General features: G+C 39.7%; 1 protein-coding gene across 4 annotated transcripts in view; it reads left to right on the top strand.

Moving 5' to 3' along the window:
- Positions 1 to 132: 132 nt before the first annotated feature.
- Positions 133 to 12,182, top strand: part of esyt2b (extended synaptotagmin-like protein 2b) — a 33,206-nt gene continuing 21,156 nt past the window's right edge. For 3 of the 4 annotated variants that reach the window (XM_039790371.1, XM_039790370.1, XM_039790369.1), the window contains exons 1-6: positions 134 to 929; positions 5,891 to 5,932; positions 6,537 to 6,671; positions 6,981 to 7,057; positions 8,839 to 8,911; positions 10,975 to 11,064. In XM_039790371.1, coding sequence (XP_039646305.1) covers positions 546 to 929; positions 5,891 to 5,932; positions 6,537 to 6,671; positions 6,981 to 7,057; positions 8,839 to 8,911; positions 10,975 to 11,064 — 801 coding nt within the window. In that variant the 5' untranslated portion in view covers positions 134 to 545. Of the gene's footprint in view, positions 930 to 5,890; positions 5,933 to 6,536; positions 6,672 to 6,980; positions 7,058 to 8,838; positions 8,912 to 10,974; positions 11,065 to 12,182 lie in introns of all 4 variants that reach the window. The other variant, XM_039790368.1, reaches the window with a different exon arrangement.

Raw genomic sequence — 12,182 nt, 5'->3', positions numbered from 1 at the left:
TCGTCATTATACACCCGTCTTGGCCTTAACGGCTCTGGCATTTGATAGCAAGGTAACTTAAAGCTAGCTACTTGTTTGAAATACAGCCAATGCCACATGTTAAGTTTTGCTAAGAATAGCTAGCTATTTGACAAGTTCTTCATCGTTACCGAAGTACAATTGCTCATTACCAGCTGTGTTTACCGCTAATGAGCAGCAGATGGCGGTGTTCTTTTCTTTTTAGGGCGGCACTGACAGCATGATCCCTGTGCGTTTTTGGAAATGAGCATTTAACCTGTGTAGAAGCAGAGCGAGTAGAGCTGTGGACTGGACCGGACTGGCTCAGCGGCCCAATTTGAACCATGCTGAATGCATTCCCAAGCTTTTAGTCGTTGCGGAAACTAAAGTGGTCAATGCCAACGATTCCCCCGAAGGCCATGGGCTGGTGTGCAGGTGAGCCGACGTGAGAACTGGCTCCCGAAAGGAACCGCTTCGCACATGGGGACCGTGTCACCCAACCTTATCCGCATTTAACTGTTTAAAGACGGACTCCGAAGCACAGAGCCATGTCTAGAGACAACATGACAGATAAACGAGGAGCCCAGTTGCCTAAGGAGAATGGACACATCGCGCCGAGCCCCGCGCAGCCCAGCGCCAACTTTCCCCATCCTTCAGTGGGGACCATACCCGATGATATCCCGGTGTCCTCGAACAACGAGTTGACACAGACCTGGGCTCACGTTGCTAAAACGTTTGTTCTGATTTTCCCTATTTACGCATTGGGCTATTTTGAGTTCAGTTTCAGCTGGCTGTTGATTGGACTTGTTATCTTCTTCTGGTGGAGGAGAATCACTGGAGGGAAGCACAGCCGACTGAGCCGAGCTCTTGCTTTCTTTGAGCAAGAGGAGAGTATCAACCAGGGTCTTGCGAGCTCTGATTTACCACCATGGGTAAGACACAATGTGAAATACAGTTGGTGAAATAATGTACACAGTCGTTTATCCTACTTGAGCTGTTTCTCTGAAGAGCATGTGGTATTTTTGTGAACAATATTTTTGAGTTTCCAGGAAGAAACAATCAGCTGACAAAAGCACGAGGAGCAGAGTTGAGCTGTAAAGCTGCGATGAAGCAGCTGTCCACCCAGCAGTGACATTAGACATTAGAGTCCCAGTCTAAATACAGCAGGGTACAATGGTAAACCAGACACCACGCTGGAAGGGAAACATGTCAACAGGATCCCTGTTATTTTGGGATTCACACTGCTGTCTCTCTTGCTGTAGCTCACTCTATTACTGCAACACGTTATCTTGGCAAAATTGTTAGACAGCACTGGGATTCTTTACTTTCTCTTTGTCAGGGTTAACAGTTTGGTGTATAGGGTTTAGGTGAAACTCTCCTGAAACCTCCCCAAAGACCCTCAGCAGCCCCAGTATAATCAACAAGATGACATAGGTTGCATTTAATAAAGTAGCACCGAAACACAAAAAACAACTCAGCTGATAATTCAGAGATAAATATGTGAAGAATAGCTGCAGGCCCTGTTTTCCCCTCAAAATGAATATCTAATGTTTTGCAGCACAACTCATCATTTTTGTCACATAGCCATATGTTATGTGACTTCTGTCCAGCACTTGCCACTGAACGAGTTTGTAAGACACCATGTAATCCTTTTTTTTAACTGCTGTCTGGAGGGAGCTGGATTATAGCATCACGGGGAAACATCTCAAAGTAAATTGCTTGGCCTCTTTTTGGGGTGTTATAATAAGGTAATGCATTTAGGTTTTTCTAAATGTATTTTTCAACTAGAAAGATTATTCTGATAAAACTTACCTCAAAATGCTGAGCCACAGGGCCATTACTACAAAGGTGATGTGGTATTACAAATGAAATGGTATTATGCAAATACTGAATCAATTGGGCTCTTATGTTCAGTATTTAGTCACATCCAATTCCTACAATGCCAAGACTTAAAGATAGGCTGCCACAGTATGCAGAAACAGGAAAGGGAAAAAGCTGATAATAATAACATATTTTCACAATTTCAATAATTATTATTTTCACTTCATGCAGAACTCTGAACCTAACTTACCCAGGCTACAGCTAGCTGACATGTGTCAGACATGGCTGTAAATGACTCTCACCAAAGCCAAATAGCCTTCAGCTCATTTAGATTATCTTGATGTGAGAGTATAATGGACCTGTTTGAAAATAATCATGCCCATTTAGTTTTGAAACAGTTTAGCCAACTATGAAGGCATGTTATGACCACCTTTCCAACATGATAGTTTAATGTGGTCGACACCTACTTGTTTGGCTGGATGTGCAGTTTCAGTTGATACCAGAACCATCGCTGTAGCTCAAAAAACGATCTCATGGGAGCTTGTCAAACACAGACTTTTCTTTTTAAACAATTATTTTTTAGGGGTGCTAGGATAATAAAAGGACTAACATTGCCCCTATGCTCAGCGTAGCCTAATGTTTTGGGATCAGTAAAAAGCGTATTCTGCTGACACATGGCTGAGGAGGCATCAAGGCTTTTAAATGAGGGTGGAGGAGCTTGATGGGATATAGCAACAGCATCCCACTGAGGAAAAAGGCATTATTGAATGGCCTCAGCCCCCCCTCCCCCTGCCCCCATGCCTTAAGTCTGTGGTTTATAAGAAACTGCAAGACAAGCACTACATGTATCTCTGGTAGGGCTGGGTATGCTGCGATATGGAGAAAATCAAATATCACAATATTTTTTACCAAATACCTCGATATCGATACCGCAACGATATTGTAGTGTTGACTATTGGTGCTTTCACAAAATATTTACACAATGAGATTTTTGATAAATAACCATCAGTAATGTGGATATAATGACTAAGTGGGTAAAGGCAAATAATAGAACAGTTACAACAGTCTGGTAAGTTCAGAAAATGACATCACTTTACTGTAATGCGGCCTTTAAAACCAGGAAAAGACACCATCATATCACGATATTACGATATCCAAAATCTAAGACGATATCTAGTCTCATATCACGATATCGATATAATATCGATATATTGCCCAGCTCTAATCTCTGGTCATACTTGGTGAGGCTGTGCATCACAGGAAATCACATTACACCTTCCAGGGCTTTACAGCAATTGATTGGCATCCCCCAGACTGACAAGCTGAGCGCATATCAATGCATTTATACAGCCATGCCATAAGGGTTGGGGACTTTCACCAGTTATATTGTAGCTCCTAAATCTTTGCTATTGCCAGTTTCTCCCCACTGAGTCTTCATATACATGGCACTGCTTTCACAGTGGAGTGCCCCTATTTACAAACTCCTACTGCTGAAGAGCACTCCTTGTACCAGTTTACACCCTCAGCTGTATTCGCCCAGGATGAGTCATTGGCTGGCTGGTGTAGCAGCTACTTACACTAAAAGCAACGAAATGGATCTTTGTTTAGTATCACAAGGAAATAAATTTTGCACACTGTCTCGCTAATGGCTAGTGTATTTATTAATTTATGACGTTTTGATCTGCTTCGTCAGGTATTTCGCAAGCATCACAACAGTTCCATATATATACATCGATGCTGACTAACTTATCCAATCAGAGGGCTACAGAATGAATGAATGAAACACCTTGAGCAGACACACACTTCTTTAAAACAACATAGTCCATAAAAAGTTTAGAAAACAGTCAGAAAATGTAAGTAAATAAGGGCAAAATTGCCACTATTCATTTTCAATCTTACAATTTAATCATACATGAAATACTACTATGGAATGTTCTGTGTAAGATACAATTACACACGTCATACGTAGAGCGTTATAGAACATTACCAGCAGTAAATATACAGAGTCATTTTTATTGAAGTTGTGCTTTGATTCGATGCATATCTCACAATTCTTTTGTGCAGAGATTTTTCCAATTTTCTAATCATTCAGTTTGCTGATAGCTGTGTTGTTTAGAGTGTCTGCATTATAGTACTTAGATGCACTTCTGTCAGTGTGACGTATGAGCAAGTACAAGTTGGCATTATGTCTCTAAAATCAGTAGGACATACTTTATTTTTTCATTTGGATCCCCATTAGCTTCCACAAAGTGGTCGCTAGTCTTCCTGGGGTCCACACAGAAAGCGGCAGCAATTAAAACAAAGATAAGACAGCGATATCAATAAAACAGTGAATAAGTTAAACTACGCCATATTAAACAAACAGTAGTAACCGATAGTAATCAACAAGCACACATACTATATGTCAGCTGAATCAAATAGTTTGTCTATTGTATCTCTGAATGTACTTTTCTACTTTTTCAAGATACAGATATCATCATTAACTATATAATGTCTAATTAACAACAAGTTTGTATTTCAAGTTTGTTTCTGGGTCCTGATTACTTTCCAGACCTCTTTATTTTAGGCAGTTTGAACTGACACAAACACACTGTTAATTACGCTTTCAAGACTTAAACCCCAATTATTTTTCAGTTTTACGATAACACAGCAGCAAGCTGAATAATTAAGATGCTTTATTTATTCCCACTTTCTGCTGCACAGCTCGGTTTTATCATCCAGCACTTAAACTATGTCCAATTGGGTGTATCATCCATTACTTCACCTATATTTCCTGCATAAGGTCACTGTGTCAGGTGTAATAATGAAGCCTTTCCAGAATCTCCTGCAGAGAATTATTATTATTTCCAGCTCATAACAAAAATATAGGCTTACATCTGTCATATTAACTAGAAATTTCTGTTCCCTGACTTCCTGCTCTTGGCACTGCTTTATCCACACTTTGACATAAATGCTGGATAAGCACTTTTGTTGCCTCCATTAGGTATAGTGCTGTCCCTTGTAGCTGTCACACTGCATGTCATATCTCACCAGCACTCCAGCCAGAAGCATCACTTTATTATACTATTGAGAAATAAACACCTTCAATTCAGAGTGATGGACAGGCAGGGCTGTTTATCTGGTATTTATAAGGGTGGTATGTGCATTGCTGCAAACCTTTGTGCACATGGTATTGACTTTATTCCAGGCACTTCCGTTACCTCGTGTTAAATCAATGCTCGATCTACTTTGGTCTTTAAATAAGATTAGTCAAACTGCAGCTCAGTCTCACAACACAATTGTATTGTGGAGATCTATGGAGGTCTGGAGACTGGTTGATATTGGATTTATTTTGAAATGTAATAACATTACAAAGCACAGTATTAAGGTCCTAATTCTATTTTCTAATTATCTGTAAATTCAATAGTATTGGGCAAATAACATGGCAATAATGCACTTTGCTCACACTTCAAATGTGAAGAAAAAAGTAGATTTTAAGGTCTGCACTCATGTCAGTCATTTTTACAACACCCAACACTTAAAAAGATGATAATAAAAAACAATGCATTCTTTATGGATAAAATTAAGGTTCCAATGACGTTTGCTTGAGTGTTTTGAAACAAAAAAAATGTCTTCCTTGTCCCTTCATTTAAACCCACTCTGCCCTCTCTTCTTTGTGTTGTTTTTGTAATGATGGCGTATTCACAGTGTTGAATTGCTGCAGCAATGTAGAATGCTAGGTTTGTTGAGATATTTGGAATGAGAAATGTGACATCTTCAAACTTTAAAATTTGTGAAAATTTGGGTTAAGAAAGATTAACTTTGCTCTTGGAATTTGCAGTAGTAATGTGACACTGAAATGGAAGAGGTGAAGGCTTTGCACACGGTCCTTTGCAAACATGTAATAATTTATCCAAGCTTTTGGTTTTCATCAGGGCAATTCTTCACCTTTGTATCAGGCATTACTGTAAGTGGAGGCTTTTTAAACTAAAAACGTTTTAGTGCAAGCCTTGCCTTTAAAATGTTTTGCATTATCAGCCTTATTGAAACCAACATAGACTAGAGATTATCTGCTCTCTTTTCTCCATTGTAGGTCCACTTCCCAGATGTAGAGCGAGTGGAGTGGCTGAACAAGGTAAAGAATTAAGCGGCTGTCGCTTGAATTTGTCTGCTTGAGTAAAGCCCTCCTTTTTACCTTTTAAAAACTGGAGTAAATGGGATGTCTGTCGCTCTTCTGCTCTCTCCTCTTCCCACTGGGGCTGCGAATGTTGCCACACTGTACACTGCCGCACATTTGACATGCAGCCATGTTTCTGCAGCGCTGTGAAATGCATTAACCCTTGTGAATCCCCATGGCAACGACCTGGATGTAAATTGTAAAGCACTCATGACTACACATTATAAATGATCTAGATGCTGACATCAGAATTGAATTTGCTAGTGTCCCTGCTTTGATGTTTGTTGAGTCTGACAAGGTTCAACTTAAATAGAACTGCATTTTGAATATTTTAAAGTAACTATATCATTCACAGTGTCAAAGATCTTCCTGTATGAGGTAGCAAGAATAGCATAAAGGCAGTGAAGTTGATGTAGTGACATTAATATCCCACAGTCTTGCACATGCACACGCCCTTTAAAATAATTATATGATGGAAAAGGGCAAAATGTTTTTGTTTGTCCCAACAAGGCTACTAGGATTTCTCTTTAAAGTTCAGTCTTCTCTTTCTGTATCCTCTCAGACAGTGAAACAGATGTGGCCGTACATCTGCCAGTTGGTGGAGAAACTGTTCCACGAGACGATCGAGCCGGCGGTGAAGGAGTCGAACGCCCACCTCAGCACCTTCTGCTTTAGCAAGATCGACATGGGAGAGAAAGTGAGCACCTCTTAGTGTTCCTGCATGGTTCTATGACTGATCACGTGTTGTTACAGCAGTGACAACACGGACTACTGGCAGCAGGTGCCGTTGGGACAGCTGGTGAGGGTGTGTGGGTGCTTGAACGTGAAAATGCATGCACGTCGCTACCACGTGTGCTTGTTTCATAAATAGTTTCCATGTGGGGGTCAGGAGAGGGGTCAACCTTGTGCTAACTGTGTGGGGGTTTGGAGGAGTGGAAGTGTTGGTGCAGTGTTGATGGACTGGAGTGGTGCAGTGGTCATAATGGTTCCCTCTCTTGCAATGTAGCCCCTGAGGATCAACGGGGTCAAGGTTTACACAGAAAATGTAGACAAGCGACAAATCGTCATGGACCTACAGATCAGGTGAGCCCACCAGATCCCTGTTTAAATCATTATTTTATTATGTTATTATATTACCTCTAAGCGTCTGTCTGATTTTGGTTTAGAATGTTTTCCACAGTTTCCATAAGACCTTAACCTTATATAACATTGTCAGACTCATGACGGGCAGTTAAAAAAAAAGGATCCAAATTGGTGCAGCAGTACCGTTCAAATCGTTGTTTTTATTCCACGTATGCTTCCTTGTCAAAACCTGATGCCTTCATTACTCACAATGCAACTCGACCGTTTTGACGGTTTGGTCCAAAATCCGGGGGTCTAATGCTAGTAACGACTAATGTGACACCAGTTCAGGCAATTTGTCAGATTTCGCACATCTCCCCCTAGAGCACCAAAAGCCTTTTTACAACTTTTACAACTCTTGTCATCTTGTTCCATTACTTCCTGGAATATTTACAACACCTACACACCTTACAAACACCTTTGGTATGCATTAGTAACTGACATGGTAATAGAAACATGAACAGTGAACAATGAGGTTATGGAGGAAATATTTATTCATAATTCCAAAGAGAAAGTCCAAAGAGAAATTGAAAGTCCAAAGAGAAAACAAAGCGAGATCAAGGAAGTCTGAAAAAGTACACAGGCTGTACAAAAGGCCGTCAATCAGGAGTGATTGTTGTGAGTAGGCTACATGAAAAAAAGTGAGAGAAAGAAAAAGGAGAGGTCGCAGTTCGGACGATGACTACCCGGTTGAGATTGTGTGTGTGTGTGTGTGTCCTCGAGATCTGACAACACACAAACACAAGTAAGCAGAGCTACCCACACCCATGTTTCTACTGTTGCTTAATTAAATAAAACATTGTAAAAGTTGTCTGAGTCGTGTTTTAAACAGACACACCAGGGGTGAAGTTGGGAACCAGAATCAGCTTTAAATACAGTCCTAATCTAGTCCTCACTAACACGGGCCCAATTATAGTAACTACATGAAAACTTCACTGTTGTTGCATGAAATGTCGTTTGTGTTTAGCCTACATCATCATTTTCTATCATGTGAAACAAGAGGCCAAGCCTAGTGGTGAAGCTGCAGACAGACGCTTAAAGTGTGCTCCTCGGCAGTCTGCTCTCCCTGCTGTTCATAAGGTGCCTCTGCACCCCTTTCGTTTCAGACCTTCCCACCAGCCTTTGGGCCTCCTCATTTACATTGACATGTGTCAAGTCCAAATGAAAAGGCAATGTTAAATGGAAATTCAAAAGCCAAATATTAAATCCAAATGAAAATCCAATGTTAAATTGAAATTCAAAAGCCAAATATTAAATGAAAATTAAAAGCCAATGTTAAATTGAAATTCAAAAGCCAAATATTAAATGGAAAGTAAAAGCCAATGTTAAATTGAAATTCAAAAGCCAAATATTAAATTCAAAAGCCAAAGCCAAATGGAAAATTAAAAAAAATAAATTACAGTTTTTAATTTGATCTTGCTTTGTTTTCTCTTTGGACTTTCAATTTCTCTTTGGACTTTCAATTTGAATTATGAGGAAATATTTCCTCCATATGAGGTTGATATATTAATTAAAAACAGCAATGGTGGATTACATGCGACAATGATGGTAACTTGAATCCAGCGCATGAATGGGGGACTCCGCCGCTAACAATAAAAAAAACACTAGATTTGCTAGAAAAAACTGCCTACCACAAATAGTGTCAAAAACAGAGTTTGATTTAAATTTTTCATTTTTAAAACAACAAAGAACCCTTGTACAGGATTTTTATCATACATATATTTTGTGTTTTTGTCCCTCAGCTTTGTTGGCAACACCGAGATTGACGTAGACATCAAACGCTACTACTGCAAAGCCGGCATAAAGAGCATCCAGGCAAGGAAATTCATTTTTGTCTGATTTGTATAACATCCTCACAGAGGTACTTTCCTCTGGCATTAGTCTTGGACTCGACAAAGGTTGTCAGAAAAGGAACATTAAGCGGATATAAATTGGATATGAAGCGGCACAGTAACTTCAGGTAAAGGTCTGTCCTGTCGGCTCTAATTTGAGAGGCTTTTTCAGTAGTGAAGAAACCGCAGCTTTGAATTTAGTACAGCACATAAAAATGATGCTGAAGAAGGACAGGAGCTTTTCTCTTTTCACTAGACAATATTTGTTATTATTTCTGTGCAGTGGCATCTATTAAATGACTGCATGTATAAAGATTTCAGCATACGCTGGTATGAAAGCACAAATTACTCATGTGTGCTGTGCACTCAATGATGGGGCTGTCATGTAATGATGAAGTAAACAACAACTACAATAAAGTAAGCATGGCGTGCATTTGTAAACAACCATTATGAAATGCTTTACGACATCGGTTCCTAACATTTTTTAACTTGATACCCCTTTTAAAAAAAGCAGTGCCTACTTGCACGTTTGTCATTTTCTCCTCTGCCATTGTTAGAGGCCTCTAGAGGTAAAAAAAAAAAAATACTAGAGATAAATTTAGAAAAAAATAGTTCTGCAACATTTCTTTATTTATTTATTCCATCCTATCCTATTTTATGAATTCTAAGACCACTTAGGTGGTTCTGAAGTTGGGGACTACTCTGTAGAACTATTAAAGATAATCAAATAAAAGGTTTTACTGTAGAAGTTAACTTTGAATTACCCACTTATAAATGTATGTAATAAACATACTTTTTTTTTAACAAATAATACATTTACATAATGTATTATAATGTGTAATAGTAATGTGTATGTAACCTTACAACTCACATCTCCCTCCCTTTCTCTCTGTAGTGCCTGACTACATAAGTGTGTTTGTGTGTTTTGTTGTTCGTGTATGTCCTTGACCCTTTTCTGTTGCTGCAGTGTAACATAGCAGGCAGAGAAACAATCAGTGTGTGCCTCCTTGGAGACTGAGTGCTGTTAGGTCTGTCCCCGGGAGACATTTGTTACGCGCTGCCCTCATTATGTAGCTCAGGGAGACCTACATATCTCCTAGCTCATTATCAGCCACTGATACATCTGTCCCCATCACTCCTTGAGCTGGTTTAAATTACACAGAGCAGGTGCGTTTGACTCAATAATGCTTAGATTACTGCGGCTTTGTGACAAGAGGGGTCTTGGCCTTTTAATATTTATTTACAGTAATATCAGCCTGTCGTGTGTTCCCACTACTATGATGGATGTCCAATCCTCACAGCTACTGTACATTAAAAGCCTGTTAAACCTTCAAATAAATCACATTCTCTGATTGATTTCCAATTGTAGTAATTTTTTTGACAAATAAGTCAATACTCTGATTTTTGTACGAATTCCTGCATTTAAAATTAGGTTTGAACTTTTACCGCTTAGAAATTCAAGGATACACATGTAATTTGGGTTTGCCAGCTGACTCTCCATGTCATTTCTAAGAAGCTGATTTAATCTCACAAAATGACTTAACGAAGTGAAGTCTTAAAATGAATGCGATGGCATTTACTTGAAAGAGCTGCATACAAACACTCATAGAGCTTTATTAGTTTTGGTTTCAAAAGTGTTATTAGTATTGGGTTCACTGGTGTAATTGCTCTTTCAATAAGATTTTATTGCTATCCATGCTGAAAGTATTGCCTCAAAACAAATAGACTGGTGCTAGAATTTAAACATCCTCTGTTCTCCGGTGTGGATTAGAACGGCTATGTGGTGTCCACATGACATGTGTAAAGCACTACCAATATCATAATCCTTGTAATTGTCATAATATGTTATGGAGAAGGTGGAGGATGACACTGGACAGGTGTGAAGTCAGGCTGTGATCGAGTTTCCAATCTGTCATATGCTACAGCTAACGGCTCCACCGCTGAGGAATGTCAAGGGCCAGCGGGGTGCGAGTTCCCTTTACTGTAGCTCTCCCTTTGTGTACGTTTGTGTACAGTTATTAATATGTTCCTCTTGTGTTTCCATAGATCCACGGCATGTTGAGAGTGGTGATGGAGCCGTTGCTGAGTGATATGCCTCTTGTTGGAGCTCTGTCTGTGTTCTTTCTCAAGAAGCCAGTAAGTCCAGACGCTGGGGATACAGTATGACACAAGTCAATTCAATTAAACCTGTTGTACAGAGCAGTCTGAATAAATGCAATATGAATAGAGTAGAGGCTATTAAACTAGGATTTGTGATGTTGAAAAACAAAAACAGGTCCCTTCTTAGTCTCTTCCAGCACCTGAGATGGTGCAGTGGAGCAACACATTACCCATACAGTGTTAAACTTTCTTTTTACTTGCACTAGATGCTTTCTTTGTGTTCTCTTTATTCAGTATTTGAACCAAGGTTGACCCTATTTCTGTGAATATCACAAAATGTCCTGAATATCTTGTATACCCCGCTTTGGTTTTCTAACTATTTGTTTAGAACATGGGACCTCATAAAATAAATCCCTCCTTGGTTTTCTGCTTTCTTATTGATTTGCCTCTTTCAGGCAATATAATGCATGTAAATCATTCTTCAAATGTTTGTTATATAAGTCAAATCACAGCTGAATCACAGTACAATGTGTTCCCTTCATTTTACAACCCTGACTTCCAGTTTGTTTTCCTTCTCTGGCATTGCTATCAGCATTGTCTCGCAGCCTCAACACTCCACATCACTTTCCATGATTTGCATTTCCCATTGCCAGTTGTTTGCATATCTCAATATTTCCCAGTGCACATTCCATCAATCTCCCTTTCAACCCCTATGCAGAGCCACTGCTGCACAGCTTAAAAATGTTTGGCCGATTTATACCAAATGGGAGGACCCAGTGGAACTATAGTGGAGCTTTAAATAGCAACAGATCCAGCCAGCCCTACTTTGGCAGATTTCTCTACCCTAGGCACTCAGCTAAAGCTCAAGGTGGAGATATTATTGTAGGAGGCTGAAAGGAAAAGGCAGCAGCCCTAGTCAGTGAATCGTGCTGCAGTCCCACACACACACACACACACACACACACACACACACACACACACACAAACCCACACACACACACACACACACACACACACACACACACACACACACACACACACACACACACACACACACACACACACACACAGATATATATACACACTTGCATGCATCTCAATCTTCTTCCTGCTTTTAGATTAGGAACATTACATTGGTATACTGGAGGAGCGAG

The sequence above is a fragment of the Perca fluviatilis genome, chromosome 22, assembly GCF_010015445.1.
Source record: "Perca fluviatilis chromosome 22, GENO_Pfluv_1.0, whole genome shotgun sequence".
Lineage (NCBI taxonomy): Eukaryota > Metazoa > Chordata > Actinopteri > Perciformes > Percidae > Perca > Perca fluviatilis.
This window is presented reverse-complemented; position numbering and strand designations above follow the sequence as displayed.